General features: G+C 49.6%; 2 protein-coding genes across 3 annotated transcripts in view; one reads left to right on the top strand and one right to left on the bottom strand.

The window, feature by feature from the left end:
- Positions 1–20,823, top strand: part of SYN1 (synapsin I) — a 43,858-nt gene that overhangs the window by 21,433 nt on the left and 1,602 nt on the right. For both annotated transcript variants that reach the window (XM_032619373.1, XM_032619372.1), the window contains exons 6-12: positions 16,165–16,227; positions 17,308–17,450; positions 17,548–17,622; positions 17,711–17,813; positions 19,122–19,268; positions 19,623–19,710; positions 19,809–20,400. In XM_032619373.1, coding sequence (XP_032475264.1) covers positions 16,165–16,227; positions 17,308–17,450; positions 17,548–17,622; positions 17,711–17,813; positions 19,122–19,268; positions 19,623–19,710; positions 19,809–20,400 — 1,211 coding nt within the window. The remainder of the gene's footprint in view (positions 1–16,164; positions 16,228–17,307; positions 17,451–17,547; positions 17,623–17,710; positions 17,814–19,121; positions 19,269–19,622; positions 19,711–19,808; positions 20,401–20,823) is intronic.
- TIMP1 (TIMP metallopeptidase inhibitor 1) lies at positions 8,201–12,338 on the bottom strand. Its single transcript, XM_032619377.1, has 6 exons — positions 11,680–12,338; positions 10,691–10,819; positions 9,859–9,938; positions 9,549–9,675; positions 9,167–9,291; positions 8,201–8,474 (listed from the first exon to the last, which is right to left on the bottom strand). The coding sequence occupies exons 1-6, from the start codon at positions 11,930–11,932 to the stop codon at positions 8,304–8,306; spliced, it is 885 nt and encodes a 294-aa protein (XP_032475268.1). The 5' UTR covers positions 11,933–12,338; the 3' UTR covers positions 8,201–8,303.

The following is a 20,823-nucleotide window of genomic DNA, read 5'->3' as shown; positions in this document are numbered from 1 at the left end:
AGTAGTGTGAGCAGTGACTGCCTTCTTTTCATGGCATACCTGATGACACGGAGCCTACATTATTTCTATGCTTTGTAAATTGTCATCCTCCTTGCCAAGTTTGGATCAGCCTTCCACATTGGATCCTTTGTGTTTCCAATGTCATGAAATTTCCCCAGAGTTTTGTTAGTCTGAAATTTCCTGGCTGTGTCACTTCATCTGGGACTTCTTCAGAGTTTACTTCACACACTTTCCTCCTTCCTGCATCTCTGGGAGATGGGGGGATGTGAGCCTGAGAGGAACAGAAGTCATGGAGAGAGGGGTCGCCCTTGACTGGTTCAAGATCACACGCAGGAAAATGGAGGGAGAAGGGTCTGGATTTACATGCCTTTTATCCACAGGAGGTGCCTCACCACATTGTCTCACTGTGCAGGTTGGCTCCATTGAAGGAGAAAGGGTGCAGATCAGCAAGTCACTGGAACAGCAGGAGGGAAGCATTCCTACCAGTATTAGTGTGGTGTATCTGATGAAAACTGTTTTTTTCATTCTGGGCAGAAACTCACAGGATCCTGGTGATCAGCAGTCAGTTGGACCAGGGAATTGGGAGGAGTTTCTTCTCTTTGAGCTGGGATCCCCGATACTTTCAATTCTAATCCGACACAACATAGGGTTCCTTCTAGCCTTCCCCCTTTCTATATTTATATTTCTCTTCTCTAACATTGAGAACCCTAGCTTCCAGCATCATCAATATATTTACTCATTTGCTCAATCCTACAATACACAGAAAGTATTTTTAGAATTTCAACACCCGTACCACTGTGAAAAACAACTGTAGTAAGGTATAGCTTGAGATTTGTTTGCCCTTTTTATGTCTTTAGATGAGGATATACAAGGTACTGTATTCAAATGTTACATGGTCTAGTTCATTTTGTCATTCAACATGGTTATATTATTCATGTTATTTCAAATATAGTTTGTTTCCCTTTATATTAAATTTTAGGTTTTTTCCCATCTATACTGACTTAATTTTATGCATTTAAATGTAATATGTTAGCATGATTCCAAAAGTTAAAATATAAAAAGGCATACACAGATAAAATTTTAAACCTACAGGAAATGGATAATTTTCTAGGGAAACACAGTTTACCAAAATCGACCCCATTTGAGCTTAACAGATCAATTTCCATAAAAGAAATAAAGTTATTAAGGAACTACCCCCTAAAAAAGCATCAGGCCCAGATGGTTTCACAGGGGAATTCTACCAAACTGTTAGAAACCAGTTAATCCCAATGCCACATAAATTGTTACAAAGAACAGAAAATGAAGAGAAACTTCCACATTATTTTTCTAAAGCAATTATAACATTGATAACACAAAAAGAAAAGCATAGACCATTTTCAATCATAAATATCAATGCAAAAATCCTAAATAAAATATGAACAAACAAATCCAGAACTAAATTAAGAAAATAAGATAGCATAACTGTGTAAGTAAGTTTCCTTCTTGGAATGCGAGGATGGTTTGTTATAGGTAATGTATTAATATAATACAACGTATTAATAGATCTGAGGAGAAAGTCATATGATCATTTCCATAGATATTTTAAAAGCCTTTAACAAAGTTCAGCACCCATTATGATAAAATCATTCAAAAACAGAAATCAACTCATGCCTTCTTAACATAATCAAATTTGTATACCTCAATCCAAAAGTTATTATCAACTTAATAGGACAACATTGAAAGCATTTCCACTAAGGTGAGGAACAAAGCAAGGTGCCCACTCTCTCCATTCCTTTTCAACATTGTACAATACTTAGAGGTATTAGACCAATGCAGTTAGACTAGGCAAAGCAATTATAGATGCAAGAATGGGTAAAGGGGATGTAAAAATATCTCTATTAATAGATGATATGATAGTATAGCTGGAAATCCCCCAGAGAACCAATAACAAATTCAAACAATAAAATAACTTAATAACATAGCAGAATATAAAGTCAACATACAGAAATCAGTAGTTTTCATATACACAAACAACCAGATAGAAGAGAAAACCCCATTTAAGGTAACAACAAAAAAGATGATAAAATATTTCAGGATAAATTTAGCAAGGGGTGTGCAAACTTATATGAGGAAAAGTTTAAAACACTCCTGAAAGACTCAAAGGTAGACTTACACAACTGGAAAGGCATTCCTTATTTGTGGATAGGATTAATTAACATCATAAAGATGTCAGTTCCCCTTCTTAGGTCTCTATTTTTAATTTATAAATATAATGTGATCCTCCAAAATATACCTATAAGCTGTTATCTGGAGCTGGACAAGTTGATAGTAGAGTTCATATGGAAAAGAAAACATGCAAGAATAGCCAGGAAAACCCTGAAAAAGAAGAGCTATGAGAGGGGACTAGCCCTACCAGCCTACAAGGAGTTTAATGCATTTGCCAGCAAACATTTTATGAAGCTTTTCTAATTTAAACAATATGATGCTGACACATGAATAGATAGACTAACAGACTAAAAGAAGAAAAATTAAAAACCCAGATTTAGATCCATGTACATACGGAAATTTAGTAGATGATAAAAGTGGCAAGCTTTGTTTTTGACATTTAAGTTCTTCATCCATCTGAAGTTGATTTTCTTTGTTTCTTTTTAGCATTCTTACAAACATCTTTATTACATGTTTTCTTTAACGCTTCTCTACATGCATTACAGAGGGGTCATCACATCCATTCACTTACATTACACTGTTCTCAATGTAGCAATCAAGTAGCACTCTTCCAAACATCTTTATTACATGTGTTCCTTGAAATTGATTTTCACATACAGTGTGAGATAGGTAGGGATCCAGTTTCATCTTTTTCCTTATAGGCAACACTTTTTTCCCCACTGATCTGGTATGCCACCTCCGTCATATCCTAAAATCCTATATATGTGTGGGGCAAGTTCAGGACTCTCTGTTCTACTCCGTCGGTCACTTTCTCTATACCTGTTCCAGTGCAGTACTGTCTTAATAACTATATTTTCTCATTAATTCCTGATATCTAGTAGGGCAGACGCACCTCCTGGCTGTCTGTAGCTGTGCAGAGGCTATTTTTGTCAAGGGACAGAAAGAACAGGACTTCAGAGGCCAGGAAGAAGACAAAGTTAATGGTGGGTAATGGTGGCGAGTGGTGGCAGAAGCATTAGACTTCCCACAGGCCAGCTTGCCTCCCCTGTTTCCTCTTTTGTCCCCAACCCCACTGTGCAGCATGGAGGGGCAAAAGCTAGGCCTGGATTTGTGGGAGCAGTCTTGCGCCACCCCGTACTTTGAAGCTGGAAGACACATATCAGGACTCTGGCCCCCCTACCCCATCTACTCCCATCCAGTTTGGAGACCACCAGGAATCCTCAGGGATACTCATCTCAATGTGTCTAAATAGTCACCAGTCAGGGGTGGGGCACAGGGAAGATCTTGTGAAGCACAGTTTGACTTCTTTTCACCCCGACTTTCCTAGCCTGGTGATCTACTTACATCAACTTGGTCATGCAGACCTAGAGGGTGGGGTGCTATGGGAATAAGGACTTCCCTTCCCTTGCTACCTACACTCCAGGTGATTTGTGGCTCAGCAAATATTTGCAGAGGGTTCATGATGTGACGGGTGGAGTTCAACACCAAGGTCTCTCTGGATCCAGTCCCCTCTCTGGGCCCAGGATTCATGGTCCCTGTGCTATGAGGAAAGAGAGGGTGCCTTGGGGTGAGAATCAACAGGGTCAGGGATGTGGGGATTGTGTGAAAAGAGAGAGAGCAGGAGTGAGGGAGCAATTGAAGTAAAGAGCGAGGGAGATATGTCAAGAGGGTGGGGGTTTCTTTTTCTTTCCTTTCTTTTTTTTAACTTATTATTTTGTTATTGAAGTATAGTTGACTTACAATATTATATTAGTTTCAGGTGTGGAACATAGTGATTCACAATTTTTATTGATTATACTCCATTTACAGTTATTATAAAATATTGGCTATATTCTCTGTGCTGTACAGTATATTCTTGTAGCTTATGGGGTTTTGTTTTGAGGGGCCAATTTCATTGAGGTGTAACAAGTTCGGAAAAGGGGACATATCATAAGTGTACAGCTCATTGAATTTTCACAAAGTGAACACACTCCTGTCTTCTGCACCCAGATCAAGAAACACAACACAAACCAGATAGATCCCTAGCACAGTTAGAAGCTGGTGGTCTTTGGGAGGCTTGAGGGGGTGGTGGGGGGAGGTGGATGGGCTTAGATTTGTTTGTGATGTTGAAGGAGGTGAAGCGTCCCCAGCCCACTGTGGCTGAAGAGAAGTCTGGGTCCAAGGCCAGAGGCTGTTGTACAGGAAGATTCAATAGCAGATATCAGGTCACCGGGGAAGGCAGCCAAGTTCATGGCTTCATGTTCTTCTTGCCGGTGCTCAGATAAACAGAGGTCCCTCCATGGACACTGTGCAAGGTTGGGACTCAGGTATGTGGCTTTGCGGGGGTGGCAGGGAGGCACCTGGGGGTGGTTGGGCAGGGCACTCCTCCACTCACTTCTCCTCATAGCTTCTGCTCCTGGAAGAGAAGGGCCACAGACGCTAAGGATAGGCAGGAGAGCCAGGGACCCATGAAAGGGAATAGCAAACAGCGAGGAAACAAAGAGGAGTGGGGAGCAGAGAGGAAAGAAGAGAGCGAGAAGAGGGCGCAGCAGCGGGGGGAGGGATAGAACACAGAGAAGGAGCAGGGGAAGGAGATCAGGAGAGAAAGTAGGGACCAGCAAACAGGAACAGGGAGCAGAAAGAACAGAGTGGAGCTGTGGCTGCAGGCATACCTGAGGGGCACACTCAAGGCCCCAGGCATCCTTACCTGTAGATATTCAAGATACCTTCCTGATATACTCCTCTCCGAGCCCCTTCCAAGGCTACACAACTCAGTGCAGGTTCCCAACCCTCAAAGAGCCTAGAGGGGATGGATGCCATATCCTGATGGTCAGTAAAGTGTGACCAGATGTCATTTGGCTGGGACAGATTGTGGTCCCCAGGTGGTCAGTCCCAAAGATCCAGGGCATTATGGGTCAGGGACAGAATTTGCTGTGGTTGGCTGAAATCAGGAGCACAGTATCCTGAGGTTGGGAGTATTTGGTGGAAGAATGCCCCAGGGAGGGGCACTTTGTTCCAGGGCTGGGACAGAGCCAGAAGTCTGAGGATGAGGAGTCCACGCAGGGTGGGGACAGGCTGGCTGACCTGAGATAGAAGAAAACTTCTCCCCATGGATGTCACCAGCACTGTTCTTGGTGGGTGTGTAGATAGATACAACCACATTGCTCTTTATATTTGGGTACTTTCATGACCCAGAGTTTCAGGACCCCTTTCAGAATGTTGATTGCCTGTGAGGGGGGGAAAGAGAGAGGGACACTGGGACTGAGGAGCATTTATGGGGTGAGGGGCTGGGCCTTAGTATCGCATCATTAGCTTTTGGATCTCAAAGACCCACCCTATTCCCTCAGTCAGAACAAGGTAGGGGCTTGTATTTTGGTTGGGAGGTGGGTACAGGGAAGAGGTGAGCAGGGAGCCCTGGTTACTTGAACTCATAATGCCTCATGGTCTCAGTGAGAAGACCCAGGAATTAAGCCACAAGGACTAAGCGTGGGAGAAATGTGTCAGGGGACCCCTTGGGGTTCAAACATTCAAGATTTTCCCTGTCCCCAAGACTCTTGGGAAAAAAGGGTTTGCAGAGCAGCTACCATCCAGGTTCAACCACCTCAAGGGGCTTTATCCACCCTTCTGGAACCTCACTGTGAGTCCCTGCGTCGGAGGCTTCTCTGAGGTCTACCCAGACTTACCCACGTCTGAGTTACAATAAACAGTATGAGGGCCAGCCCAAGGGTGGTCAGGGACAGAGCCAGGAGCAAAGCAGGGACCAGCAGGAAGTCGGAACTCATGGCAAGGACCTGGAGACACAGTGGGGGTGGGGGGAGTTGAAGCATGACTTTTCCCTGGCCCAGCTCACCCCCAATCAAGAGAAGATTCAGGGAACATTTAATTAACACTACTACTTTCCAGGGGCCTGGGGTCAGGGGAGGCCCCCACGGTGTGGTGGGGGGGAAAGGACACTGAGACTGGGCCTCTGGTACCAGTGGCCCCATGTCCATTCATCAGAGCTGTAGCTCTCCACAGAGGTTCAGCAGGAGGCCCAAGCTCAGTGGTGGATAAATAGTCAACAACAGGGAGGTGCGGCCTGGGCATTCCTGCCCATTTGAACCCTCTATTTTACTCTTATAAGAGATCATGTCTTCAGCCTTCTATTGGAGTGGGGATTGGTATTTGGGGTGTGTCTGGTGTTCTCACAGCTTCTCATGCAGACTTTCAACTAATCTCTTTTTTAAACTCCACCTTCACCCCTACATCCAGAGAGAACTTGTGCCCTAATCATTTCCTTTGGTGGGCGCTCTACAGTATAACTGGGGTTGGTCCTCAGATTTCACCACTACTGGCATAGGAAGTGTCCAAGGCTGGAGAGTGAGACGTAGGTGTCGGTATTGAAAAAAAGGAAGGGTTGTTCGTGTAGAAATCTACCTCTTCATCTGTCATTGGGGGGTGTGGAGAGATGTTTCAACATACAGGGTAATATATTGGGAGCTGTTCCAGCAGGGAGATTTTCCAACTAGAGATATCTAAGGATGGGGAAATGTGTCAATGGGGGGAGTCAATCAAGAGGAGCTATATGGATGGATGGGGTTTTACGAATGGAAAGGTTTTAAAGTGGGCTTATCAATGAGGTACATATCAATGGTGGGTATTTCTGAATAGGAAGATTGACAATGAGAGCATTTTGATGGGCATGTCTGAATGGGAAGATATGCCAGTAGAATACATGGGAAGATTTGTCAATAGAAGTTGTCAATGAGAATTATGTCATAGAAAGGTATTTATGAATAGAGAGATTTGTCAACTGAGTGGTCATAGGAGATATGCCAATGGATTAGGTAATTATGAAGAGAGATATTTGTCACCGGGGTCCATGAGTGGGTGATAGATTACTGCTGGGTATTTGTGAATGGGGATATTTGTCAATGGAAGGGGTCTTCAATGGAGATATGTCAATGGGATATTTATGAATAAAGAGGGTAGCTCAACAGAGGTATTTGTTAGTGGGGTATTTGTGAAAGAGGTATTTGTACAATGAAGAGAGGGGACTTTTCAAAGGAAACATTTACCAAGGGCTTAGAGATTTGTCACCTGTAGTTTTGGCAACAATAGAGATTTATAAATGTGGTGATTTGTCCACAGTGAGGATTTTATAGTGGGGAACGTTATCACTGGGGAAGGGGTTGTCCTCAGAAGTCTTTTTAAATGTTGGTATTTTTAAGTGGGGTGAGTTGCACACTGGGAAGCAGTGTAAAAGTTTCATAGTAATAAGAAAAAACAAATGAGCATATTAAATATTTGTAACATCTGTGGGGGAGATTATCAGGATCACGAGTTAAACTAAGGTTTCCAGGGTGCATTCAATTATTACTACTGATATTATACATTATTTCCAATATTGTAAATTATCATTCCTGACATTTAATGTGATTTTCAATATTGTAAATAATCATTAGTGAGAAGAATGATCACTACTAAAGTTACACATTAAATTACATTTATCTTACTACTACTAACTAATACTTGTAAGTGCTATGTGCCTAACACAGTTCCAGGCACTTTACACATAAAGTTACATTGTCCCTAGGAGTTAGGCATTCGTTTTATACCAACTTTACAGATATGGAAACTGAGGCATAGAGGTAATATGATCTCCCCAAGGTCTCAGAGCTAGTACATGGAAGGGGCAGGATTTGACTGCAAATGACCTGGCTCTAGTGTTTAGGCTCTTAACCACTACACTACACTGTCAGTCTAGAAATTAAAATCACTGTTAGTAATCTTACACAGGAAGTTATTGTTATGAGAGTTTCATGTGTTTTGACCCCCCCCGCAAATACCCAATGAATGAATGCACCCATTAATCATCCTCCAACCCTAGCACAGACCTCGGAAGGATTCTGGGTAGGGACTGTGAGACCCATTTTTCAGGGAGAAGTACTGAAGGTTGGGTGAGGGTAGGGCCAGCCCCCAGGCTACCCATGGAGCTGGACCCCATGCCACACCCCCTCAGCATTGGTCCCAGGGTGCTCCCACCAGGTCGTCTGACATAGGTTTGTTCCCAGACACACTACACAGGGACACTGCCTGCTGAGTGGTAGTTCTTTATTGCATTGTCTTGGAGAAAGAAAGGCGGGAGTGGGAATGGGGGTGAACACTGTGCAGGCTTCAGCTTCTGCTGGGGGCAGGATTCAGGCCATCTGGAGCCGCAAGGACTGCCAGGTGCACAACCCTGGCTCCCGGGGCAGGCAGGCAAGGTGGCGGCTCTGGAAGCCCTTGTCAGAGCCTGTGAGGAGCTGGTCCGTCCACAAGCAATGAGTGTCACTCTGCAGTTTGCAGGGGATGGATGAACAGGGAAACACCTGGAGGAGGGGAGGGAGACACATCTCTGAGGGCTTCTCCTCCTGCCCCTACCTCCCCTCCAGAGGATAACTTTCTGCTCCTCAGATTTTAACTTGGAGCTGCTGGGGAGACCTGGTGTCACCCCACCTTGGGTACAGACTCAAGAACACTCCCTCCCATTGTGGGGAACAGTCATTGGGCTTGAGGAGGTGACAGCAATCCAGGGAAATGATCAGCTTCCCGGAATGGTGTTGGGGGAACAGTCAGGCAGGTCTCCTGGGAACCTGTCCCATTGGATAGGGAACAGCTGGCAGTAGCAGGGAACAATCGGTGGGCAGGAAACTTAAGCATAAGGAGACGTGGGGCTCAGAGATAGTCACTGGGGTCAGAGGACATTCAGGGCCATCAGGGAGCAGTCTTGGAACAGAGTGGCCGAGCAGTCACAAGGGGGAGTCAGAGGGACAGGAAGCAGCCAGAAAGTCCAGGAAACAGCGGATTCCCAGGTATCAGACACAGGGACAAGGAACAAGCAGAATGTCCAGGGGAACAGTCTCAGATTTGAGGGAACAGCAAGAGAGATCAAGGACATCCCTAGGGTTTGGGAAGCAGCCATAGGGACAAGGAATAGTCAGAGGGAACCAAAAACAAGCCATGGTTTGGGGAAGAGCCCAAGGACTGCTCTCCAGGCGGCGGGCAATGTCCAGGCACTCACTGTGCATTCCTCACAGCCAGCAGCATAGGTCTTGGTGAAGCCCCGGCGCTGAGCGGAGCTCAGACTGTTCCAAGGAGCCACGAAACTGCAGGTGGTGATGTACAGGTTCCCGTTCGACAGTTGTCCTGCGTGGGGGGGGGGGGGGGGGGGGGGGGTCAACAGGCAGATTCTGATTGGCTGGGCCAGGGACAGAGTGGCGCCAGATTGGTGTCCCAGGACCACAGACCCCGCTGGGCAAAGCCCCAGCCTTCTGATAGGCTGAAATTGGGGCGGTCCCCATTTCAACTGGGACCATTCCCACAGAGCCTCCCCTCCCTCCCTTGCAGTTGCCAGGCAGCAGCGGAGGGGTGGCGTGGCACAGGGCGATGGGGCGGGGCCTCACCAGCTATGAGAAACTCCTCACTGCGGTTCTGGGACCTGTGGAAGTATCCGCAGACGCTCTCCATGGCGGCGGTGTAGATGAACCGGATGTCAGAGGCATCCCCCAAGGCATTGAACCCTTTGAACATCTGTCAATGGATGAGGGGAAGAATCTTTTACTGACATAATCCTCCCACGCCACATTCTTCCCTGAAGTCGTATAGCACTCTGATATCACAGCTAATTTCCACGCCAAACCAGTGGCCAAAGGCTTTTATTTTGACAGGGAGGGAGATTTTAGGAACTGCTGGGGGAAGGGGCAGGAGGGATACCTTGGTCATCTTGATCTCGTAACGCCGGTATGAGGTGGTCTGGTTGACTTCTGCAGTCCCCACAAACTTGGCCCTGATGACTGCAGGAGAACAGGGGGAAAAAACGAGTAAAAGGGACTGCATGAGCCAATAAGAATAATCACAATGATAATACTAGCAAAGCGCATACTTAAATAGGGATTGCTGAATGCCGGACAGCACCCTAGTGACTTATGCATTTGTTAATTGCTTCATCTGTATGTTGGTGCCTACTGTTAGCCAAGCACTGCTTCAAGCCTTTTTTCACATATTCATCATGTGTTCGTTCACTCAACAAATATTTTGGAGTGCCTGCTCTGTGCCAGGCACTGTTCTTGGTGTCAGGGACATAACAGTGAACAAAACACAGAAATCCGTTCCTTGTGGAGCTCACATTCTAGCCAGGAGAAGAGAGACTAAACACAAGCAAAATAATTAAGTATATAGGAAGTTAGATGGTATTGTGATGGGGAACTTCAGAGCTGGGTGAGGGGATCAGGAGTAGTAGGGGACAGGGGCTCAAGTTTTGAACAGGGTGGTCAGGGAAGGCCACCCTGAGAAGGTGACATTTGGATATCCCCATGTGGATACCTGGGGGGATGGGTATACCAGGCAGAGGAAGTAGACAGTACAAAGGCCCTGAGGTGGGATTGGGCCTTGAGTAATCAAGAAAGTGTGAGGGTGGCAGAGCGGCTAAAGCAGAGTCAGTGTGGGGCTGAGTGGAATTGTTCTAGAGGTAGGCACCATTGTGAACCCCACTGGACTGAGAGGGAAACCGAAGCCCAGAGTGTGTGGGTAGGGCAGATACACTCACCGAGGTCAGAGCTGCAGAAGGCCGTCTGTGGGTGGGGTGGGACGCAGGTACAGGCTCGGCTGGGGGCCGTCAGCCACAGCAGCAACAGGATGCCAGAGGCCAGGGGTGCAAAGGGGGCCATGGTGCGTTCTGTGGGGGTGGGGAGGAAGGTTCAGAGGGCCCCCAGCTCAGCCGATCCATGTACCTGGGCAGGCCTCCCACCCCATTCTACCCCCCCACACACACCGGGTTGGGGAGTTTGGGGATTTTAAGGGGCTTGGGGATTTGAGAGCCCAGGGGAGTCTAGGGGGGTAGGGAGTCAGAAGAGTTTAGGAGTTGTGGAGTTTGAGGAATTTAGGGGACTAGGTGAGTGGGGGAGTTATGGGGCTGTAGCGTTTGGGGAATAAGGGGGCTGGTGAGTTTGAGAATTTAAGAGTGTTGAAGAAGTCGGAAAGTGGGGGCTGAGGAATTTGGGCTTTGGGGAGCTGGAGGAGTTTTCGGGGAGGCTGGGAGTTTGGGGGTTGTGCATATTGAGAGGTGGAAGAGGTGGGGGAGTTGAGGGAAGTTGAGGGATTTGGAGGAGGTTGGGGATTTAAGGAGTTGACGGAGTTTGGGGGCTTAAGGGAGTGGGAGTGCCTGAGGGATTTGGGTTCAGAGGAAGCTTTGAGTTTAGAGATTTGGGAGGCTGGGGATTGGGAGGCTGGGGGAGTTTAGGGAGCATCAGGGGTTTGGGTTGTTGGGGGACAGGGAGAGAATTTAGAGGAGTTGGCAGCTTGGGAGGCATCTGATGTTAGGGGCTCATGGCTTTCGGGGAGCTGAGGATAGATGTCAAGGGTTCAAAGGAATTTGGAGTGTCGGGATTGGAGGAGCAGTTCCAGCCCCCCACCCTCTTCCCCTGGACCAGCCTAGGCTCCCGGTACCCGCTGGCCAGGCTGAGCAGCCGAGTATCATCAGTCAGGAAAGCTCCAGCCCAGTTCCAGGCCCTGCGGGCCGCCCAAGCCCCTGCCTACCTCTGGTGTAGCCTCTCTGGGCGCTGGGTCTTCGGCGATGGCGGCAGGGCCGGAGCAGCGGAGGATAAATATCCAAGCGAGGGGCGGGGTGGCAGCTGGTAGGAAACCACAGGCCTCCAGGCTTCCTGGATGCATTACTCATCCGCCCACCATCCGTGTAGGCCAAGGGGCGGGCCCTGGGCTGCCGAAAAGGAGATGCACCCTCCTCCTCTCCCTCCCCCTGAGCCTCGCCCTGACCATCCCCCTCCCCCATCTCCACGTCAGGCACCAGTCCCTCCAGGCGGTCTCACGGAGGGCTTACAGGCCGGATTCCACCCAGTGCAATTCCCTAAAGTCTCCAAAATCTATCCGATCACCCACATTCCCGAAAATCCCCATGGCTAAAGCCCAAATTAGTTCATTCCTTCAATAAGAATTTCTTGTGCACCTACTGTTTTGGGGGGGCGGTGAGCAGCAGAGAGCAAACAAGTAGAAGCAGTGAAGGGAGATAGGGCAGGTGAATGGAGGAAGGATACAAGGTAGGGAAACTGAGGCACGGAGAGGTTAAGTGATTTATCCAAGGTCACAGTTAATAAGTGGCAGAACTGGGATTGGAATTCAGGAGGCCTGGATGGAGCCAGAGCCTGGGTCTTACCCCTTCTCAAAAAAAAAAAAACCACACACACAGGCAAATAGTCAGCATTTATATAGCACCAACTGTGTACCGGGCGACACTCGGCATAATTTATCTCACTTAAAGCTTACGATAAGCCTCTGAGATGGTTATCGGTATTATTCCCATTTCCCAGACGAGGCATAGAGGAATTGAAGAACTTTCCCAGGACCACAGGGCATGGCTGGGATTTGAACCTAGGCTAACTGGCACCAGGATCTTAACCCAGGCTGGGCACAGTCCTGGCAAGCGGGGAGGTTGCTGGTGAATGAATGAGCATTGGGGTGGGGGAGTTGGATGGTGGTGAAAGAAGCCAGTGAGTCAGTAGAAAACTGATCCCGTCCCATCCTGCCCTGCCCCTTCCCCACCAACCCTCCCACGCCCCTGGTAGGGGTCAGCGTGAGGCAATCTCTGTCCACCAACTTCCAGATGCTGCCTGAATCTTCCCTGGGGTCCTGGGAAAGGGCTCTGAGGGCCGATTAACATCCTTGGTTAGGTCAGGGAGGACAGGCCAATAATAATAATGACGATGGTAGTGATGATAGGAGCCACTTATGGAGCGCTTACTGTGTACTGTGCCCTGAAGCCTTTGTGTAGTTCTCTCATCCAATCCCCATTACCCCCTTGCTAATTAAGCTTGATTAACTCAGAGTGGTTAGCACAACCATCACCACCAACACTACCACCACAACAGAAACTACTGCCAGCACTATGAAGTGCTTACTATTACTATGCATCAAACACAGCTCTAAAATCTTGGGAAGTACTTTATCTGTCAGTCAATCCCGATTACCTCCTTGTTAATTAATATTGGCTAACCTAGGGATATTAAACCAATAATAATAATAGTACCCAACACCTTTTGAGGATGGAGGCTTCCTGTGTGCCAGATACTGTGCTAAGCATTTTGCCCAAAATAACTAATGTGTTCCTCACAACATCTGTGCGTTAGAGACTGTTCACGTTCTCATTATACCAGTGAGGAAAATGAGATACACAAAGGGGTCAAGTGATCTGCCCAGGAAGGAGAGTGACTCTTTTGGGGGGGCGGGCAGGACCAGGTAAGGGGGAAGAGAAGTAAACCAGGAATCTGGAGAAGCTGATTGTGAAAGTGGGGAATGAGAGTGAATGAGACGGGGGCTAAGTTGCTGGTGGGTGCAAAGGGGAAGTCCTGCTGCAGCATCATGACTTTGAAACCTGAGTCAGCACGGAGTTTTGCCCACTGTCTACATGTGAGGGGTTGTGTGGACCCGGGTTATTGTGCAGGTTCTGAAACTGGTGGGGTTTCATGGATGGGTGTCCAGCTGTATGGCCACCTGGCGAGCTGGATGGGTGTGGGGGGCGTGGGGTCCAGCTGGGTGTGCACAGCAGACACCTGGCAGTCCCCACACACACCAAGTGCTTGGGCCTGATTGTACCCTTTATACAGATCAGGAAACTGAGGCCCAGAGAGGGTTAAGTGACCTGCCTGGGGTTGAACATGGCCTTAGAAAGAGGAGAGGCCAAGATTCAAACCTCGGGTTGGCCAGGGGATCCCAGTATTCAGAGCTCCCTGCATGCACACATGTGTGGGCACATACATATACACAGTGTTGTGTTCAGGCTCAGGTCCAGAGAAAACAAGGAAGGTTTGTGAAAAGAGCCTAAAAACCTTGGGGCAGGGGGCAGTGTGCATGTGTGCTTGCACACAGTTTCCTGCTGTGTCTCTGCCTCTGAGGGTTGCGTGTGTGCCTTTAGGTGGTGTGTGCCCCTCTGTGGTGTGTGTGTGTGTGTGTGTGTGTGTGTGTGTACTTGAGTGTACCTGAGCCCAGTATGGTTTTTTTGTTAGTGTTTTTTTTTAATTGTATTATTTATTTATTATTTTTCGCTGCATTGGGTCTTCGCTGCTGCACGCGGGCTTTCTCTAGTTGCGGCGAGTGGGGGCTACACTTCGTTGCGGTGCATGGGACTTCTCATTGTGGTAGCTTCTCTTGTTGCGGAGCATGGGCTCTAGGCGCACGGGCTTCAGTAGTTGTGGACGCAGGCTCAGTAGTTGTGGCACACGGGCTCAGTAGTTGTGGCACGTGGGCTCAGTAGTTGTGGCGCACGGGGCTTAGTTGCTCCGCGGCAATGTGGGATCTTCCCGGAACAGGGCTTGAACCCGTGTCCCCTGCATTGGCAGGCGGATGACTAACCACTGCGGCACCGGGGAAGTCCCAAACCCAGTATGTTTTGTGCTGCTTCTGGAGTTGTGCCTGCCCCTGTAAAACAGGTCTGGGTTGCGAATGGAATTGAGGATGTGCTGTCACCTCTGTGAGCTGTGTATGTGCCTGTGTTACGTCATCTGCCATTTCAGCCTGGTTTCCCTGGAATGCTAATCAGAGCATCCCGGTAACAACTCAGTGCCTCTCAGCGCCCCATCCTGACGCCAGTCATTTGGGAAATGAGGAAGGTGGGGGGGGGCGTGCAGAGGGAGGGTGAGGCCTGAAGGCCAATTGGTCATCCTGACCCTGCGGGCTTCCTGTGCCTGTCGGGAACTGGGAACCGCCACCGCCCCCAGCAGCCCCTCTGGGGATGCCATCCTCTACCCTGTCACCCCTGTCCGCACAGAGGAGAGAGGGTGAAGCCCTGCATGTTCATCCGTGTATGGTGGCGCTGGGGTCGGCCAACTAGGTCCCCTCTACTCCACCCAGGGTTGGGGGAGACTTGAGGTATCCCCATGCCTGAATGTGAGTGTGTGTGCATGTACACACCCCAGGGTGTTGTCCATGTAATTAGGAGGCTGTGGGTGTCTCTGGTCGTGTGCATGCCTCTCCATCTGTATATATGGCAAGGCACGTTTTTTGTGTGTGCGTCCCTACATACACTTTGCGTGTGCCCAGGAGTATGAGTCTCTGTGTTGTGGGTCTCGGTGGTTTTGTGAATACCCAGAAGTGTGAATACCTGGAAGTGTGTATACCTGTCCATGTGGTGTGGGGCCTTCTGTTTGTTGTGTGTATGCCTAGGAGCATTGCGTGTGTATCTGTCAGTGCTGAATATGTGCCCATTTCTGTTGTGTGTGCCTGTCAGAGTTGTGTGTGCCTCTGCATTCTGTGGCTATGCCTCTGAGGGTTGTTCGTCTCTGTGTTGCGTGGATAACCTTCGTGTTGTGTGTCCCTCTGTTACGTGGATTTGGGTGAGAGGAGGAGGGCTGTGTGTATGTCTCTGCCCAAAAGTGTTGATTGTGTGTCTACGAGTGTTGAGTGTGTGCTGCTGGGCTGGATGGCTGGCTGTGAGGGTCTCCGTGCAGCCACACAGCAAGGCATGCTCCGGAACCGGTGTTGGTGGTGGATCTTTCCATCGCGTGGGTCTCAGCATGTGTGGGAAGCTCTGGGTTTGGCTGTGCAGATCTGAGTTCTGAGGGTTTGTGTGTCTCTGGGTTGTGTATGCGTGTGGAGGAGACACACACAAGGCCTGGCTGAGGGGTCCAGTTGCTACATGCTCGCCACTACACCCCCACGCACGCACATGCACACACTCACTTCTCTGTCATCCATTCACTGTAAAAACAAACTTTCCCTTTTCTGGAAAAGTCCCCCACCCCTATCCCACGCCTCTGCCCAGGAAAGCAGAGGCGGGAAGTCTGGGACTTGTGGGTGGTGGAGGGAAGGATAGGCAGGCAGGGCTCTGGGTTCAATTCTGGGCTCCGGGGTATTGTGTGACCCCCAGCTGGTGGCTGGCTGTCTCTGACCCACCTCTTCTGGGAAAATCGCTCTCAGTGTGGCTCCCACTGGATGGGCTCCCCTCAGCACCACCCCCAGCCATGGCTGTCAGCCCTCCTGCCCTGACCATGCTCTCCCTTTCCACCCTACCAGCTCAGCAGCACAACGTACCCTGTGGTTGTGAAGATGGGGCACGCACACTCTGGGATGGGTAAGGTAAGTCCCCGGGTGGGCTTTGTACGTGCGTGCTTGTAAATGATGCATGCTCCTGGCATCGTGCGGATATAAGTACAGGCATACCTCGTTTTATAGCACTTCGCTTTATTGCGCTTCACAGATACTACATTTTTTTTTTTTTACAAATTGAAGGTTCGTGACAACCCTGCGTTGTCAGATGATGGTTAGCATCTTTTAGCAATAAAGTATTTTTAAATTAAGGTATGGACATTGTTTTTCTTAGACACTTAGATGTATTGCACACTTAACAGATTACAGTATAAACATAACTTTTATACGCACTGGGAAACCAAAAAATTTGTGTGACTTGCTTTATTGTGACCTTCGCTTTATTGCGGTGGTCTGGAACTGAACCCACAGTATCTCCGAGAAGGTATGCCTGTTAGAAGTATATTGTGTATTCAGTGCACACAATAATTCTGTATAATTGTGTGTCCTTTATCTATTTGTATTTTTCCTCATATTCTTACATTTTGGTGGCCCAATTTTCTATCATGTGTTCAGCCAGTTTTGTGTGTCCTGTTATTTTGTTAGTGTATCCAGCACTGTGTCTGTATATAGGCAGGCCTCTGTGTTGAATACACACTACATCATCTTTTACATTCAAGGGTCTTGGGGTCCTGTATGCTGTCCATCCGATTTTGTCTGTATGTCCATAGAAAAAAGACGTAATTTGTATGTTTGAGTGTGTCCATGCTTCCGTATGTTTATATATTGTGTGTACAATTGATTTTGTATGGGTGCCCACATGCATATACTGTATATACACACAATTTTTCCCACAGCTTTATTGAGATATAATTCACATACCATACAACTTAACCATTTAAAGTAACAAGTCTAAAAATCGGGTTTTGTGTGTTCACAGAGTTGTAGACACCCAATTTGGTGTCTGTGTGTACATGTAAAAACCAGGAGACCCAGAATTAATGCATGCTTGAGTGCCTTGGGGTATCCACCGAATTTCTGTGCACTCACCTCACCTGTGTCATTTGCCCTAAGGCACCCCGACTGCCGCCCCCTCCTGACCGGGCCCTGCTCCCCACCCCACTCCCACAGGTCAAGGTGGACAACCAGCACGACTTCCAGGACATCGCAAGTGTCGTGGCACTGACCAAGACATATGCCACTGCCGAGCCCTTCATTGATGCCAAATACGATGTGCGCGTCCAGAAGATTGGGCAGAACTACAAGGCCTACATGTGCGTAAGGAGACCAAGGCCTGGGTAGGGGTCCCCTGCCCTGCCTTGTGCAGCCCAGGTCCCCCAAGCCTCTCTCCTGTCTCCTCTTACTCTCCAGGAGGACGTCAGTGTCAGGAAACTGGAAGACCAACACCGGCTCTGCGATGCTTGAGCAGATTGCCATGTCTGACAGGTGGGCGGCCTGAGCTCGGGGGTGGGGGGTAGAAGTGTGGCCGCCCAGACCAGGCACTGACGGGCTGCCTTGCCTCGTGTCTTGGCAGGTACAAGCTGTGGGTGGACACGTGCTCAGAGATCTTTGGGGGACTGGACATCTGCGCAGTGGAAGCACTGCATGGCAAGGACGGAAGGGATCACATCATTGAGGTAGGAGCACTCCAGAATTTCGTGGGGGCACAGAGGGGGGAGCAGGTGCAGGGCAGCAACACTGTGAAGCACGCCAGGGCCTAGAAGGCCCTCAGCGAATGGCAAAATGTAAAACTGTAAAGTGCCTTGTGAACCAGGACATCCCTGGCAAATGGCAAAATACTTACTAAATTCTAAACTGCTCTGTGAACTTGGACATCTTTAGTGAAGGGCAAAACACTTGTTAAGCTATAACGTCCTCTGTGAACTGAGACACTCTGGTGAATGACCAAGCACTTAGTAATCTTCAAAGTGTTCTGTGAATTTGTACTTGGCCAACAGCAAAGTACTTTGTAAGCTATAAAGAACTTTATAGAGAGTGGCGGTTGATACTAAAGCATTCTGTAAACTGTAAAGTACCTTAGGAAGGTACTGCTTGGTGAACAGCAAAGTACTTTATAAAATTATTTTAAAGAGGAGCTCTGTAAACTGGGAAATCCTCGTTATTGAAGCAAAGCGCTTTCAAAATTCTAAAGCTCTTTATAAGCAGCAGTGTCCCCGGTAAACAGTAAAGCAATTTGCAAACTGTAAAATACCTTAAAACTTCTGAGTGCATGGTAAATGGTAGCACTTTATACATGGTAAAGCATCTTGTAAACAGTGGTGCCCTTTGCAAAGCACTTTCCAAAGTCTAAACACACCATATATGTAACAGTCCTTTGTAAAGGGCAAGGAGCTTTGTAAACTGTAAAGTACCATGTAAACCACAGAGTTCTTTGTAAAACACAGAGCACCTAGCAAACTATAAAGCAGGGACTGCCAAACGTTTTCTGTCGAGGCCAGACGGTGCGTATTTTAGGCTTTGTGGGCCATACAGTCTCTACTGCAGCTCCTCAATCTGCAAGAGCAGCCAGACAATATGGCAGGAAAGTAAGGGTGGCTGTGTTCCCATGAAACTTGGTTTATGGACAATGAAATTTAAATTTCATATAATTTTCACGTCATGAAATCTTTTGATTTTTTTTCAATCATTAAAAAATGTAAAGCCCATCCTTAGCTCCGGGGCCTGGAGCTGCACAGAAACAGGTGCTGGGCCGGATTTGGCCGGTAGGCCTTCATTAGCTCACCCCTGTTAGTATGTCCTAAGCTGTAAGGTATCTTGTAAAACACAAGCCTTCCCCACGCTGCGTAATAGGTGCTTCTCATACTGAAGCTGGTTTCCTGGGCAGCCGCCAGTCATACCTTTTCCCAACTTACAGCACTTCGTCATCGTCACCCTCCCATGCACTCCCTGCTTCTCTCCTCACTGGATCCCTTCTCCTCCCCCAGGTGGTGGGCTCCTCCATGCCACTCATCGGTGACCACCAGGATGAAGACAAGCAACTCATCGTAGAGCTTGTGGTCAACAAGATGGCCCAGGCCCTGCCCCGGCAGCGGCAGCGGGATGCCTCTCCCGGCAGGGGCTCCCACAGCCAGGTCAGGCCCCTGGCTCTGGCCCTTGGAGGCTAGTGGTGGGCAGGCCAGCCCTTGGTCATACTGTGTCACAGAGCTGATAATCAGAAGGCTAAGGGCATCGCCATGACGCACCCGTGTCGCAGCAGTTACCAACTATTTTTTAAAGTGATAAATAGCTGCTACCGTGACTTCCCTGAGTGCCTCCTGACCCCTCCCCTGGGAATGAGTCCCGCACCCCACAACCTTCCATCCCCTCAGTTCAGCCACAAATGCGGCAACACCCAGCACACAGGGAACCCATGTCATTCTGATTGGCTGATGCTCCACCGGCTGGTAACTATTTTTAACCTCTCCTGCTCCACTCCTCTGCCGCAGACTCCGTCCCCAGGGGCCCTGCCCTTGGGCCGCCAGACCTCCCAGCAGCCCGCGGGGCCCCCAGCTCAGCAACGACCCCCGCCACAGGGTAAGTGAGGGGCCAGCTTCCTCGGCCCTGACCCTGCCGGCAGCCCCCCACCTCTCACTTGCTCGCTCTCACGTGTGCACTTTCTCTCTATCCCTCAGGCGGCCCTCCACAGCCGGGCCCAGGCCCCCAACGCCAGGGACCCCCGTTGCAGCAGCGCCCGACCCCGCAGGGCCAGCAGCACCTTGCGGGCCTTGGACCCCCAGCTGGCAGCCCCCTGCCCCAGCGCCTTCCGAGTCCCACATCAGCGCCCCAGCAGCCTGCGTCCCAGGCCACACCACTGCCCCAGGGTCAAGGCCGCCAATCCCGGCCAGTGGCGGGAGGCCCCGGGGCACCTCCAGCAGCCCGCCCACCCGCCTCTCCCTCTCCCCAGCGCCAGGCAGGCCCCCCACAGGCTACTCGTCAGACATCGGCCTCTGGTCAGGCTCCGCCAAAGGCCTCAGGGGCTCCACCGGGTGGTCAGCAGCGCCAGGGCCCACCCCAGAAGCCCCCAGGCCCTGCCGGCCCCACACGCCAGGCCAGCCAGGCGGGTCCCATGCCCCGCACTGGGCCACCCACCACGCAGCAGCCGCGACCCAGTGGCTCCGGCCCCGCTGGACGTCCCACCAAGCCACAGCTGGCCCAGAAACCCAGCCAGGATGTGCCACCACCTGCCACTGCCGCTGCCGGGGGACCCCCACACCCCCAGCTCAAGTAAGGGGACCCCACAGCAGCCCTCGCCTTGCTGCTCACCGAATGCGCTCCTGCACCTGGAGGGCAGCCCCAGCTCCCAGGCTCCTCAGACCCAGGTCCTGTACACGGCTCCTGAGAGCTCTCTCTCCAGTTCCAGTCTGGGCCAGACCCCTCCCAGTTCACAGAGGCTCCTGCCCTTCATCCCAGAGAAACCCCCTCTGAAGTGCAGAATCCTCCCAGTAGGCCCTGGGAAAGCCCCCCAGCCCAGCTCCTCTCGGCCCACCCCAGGCACCTTGCTGACCCTCCTTCAGTACTTCCCTGCCAAACCCATCCTCCTCGTGCCCCACCTGACTCCCCCCAGCCAAACTCACAAACTCCTCCCGGCCCAATCCACAGTCCTCCTATGTTACTTCACTCTTCCCAGTCGTCCTCATGCTTTTCCTA

The sequence above is a fragment of the Phocoena sinus genome, chromosome X (genome assembly GCF_008692025.1).
Source record: "Phocoena sinus isolate mPhoSin1 chromosome X, mPhoSin1.pri, whole genome shotgun sequence".
Classification (NCBI taxonomy): domain Eukaryota; kingdom Metazoa; phylum Chordata; class Mammalia; order Artiodactyla; family Phocoenidae; genus Phocoena; species Phocoena sinus.
The sequence above is the reverse complement of the archived record's forward strand: the minus strand, read 5'-3'. Positions and strand labels throughout refer to the sequence as shown.

Excerpts from the sequence above, each read along its gene's own strand:
- TIMP1 (XM_032619377.1), bottom strand. The coding sequence starts at position 11,932 with ATGGGGGAGGGGGATGGTCAGGGCGAGGCTCAGGGGGAGGGAGAGGAG. Across the intron at positions 10,820-11,679 it reads CCAGAGAGGCTACACCAGAG|AACGCACCATGGCCCCCTTT; the intron begins GTAGGCAGGGGC and ends CCACCCCCACAG. Across the intron at positions 9,292-9,548 it reads TGAGGAGTTTCTCATAGCTG|GACAACTGTCGAACGGGAAC; the intron begins GTGAGGCCCCGC and ends CCCCCCACGCAG.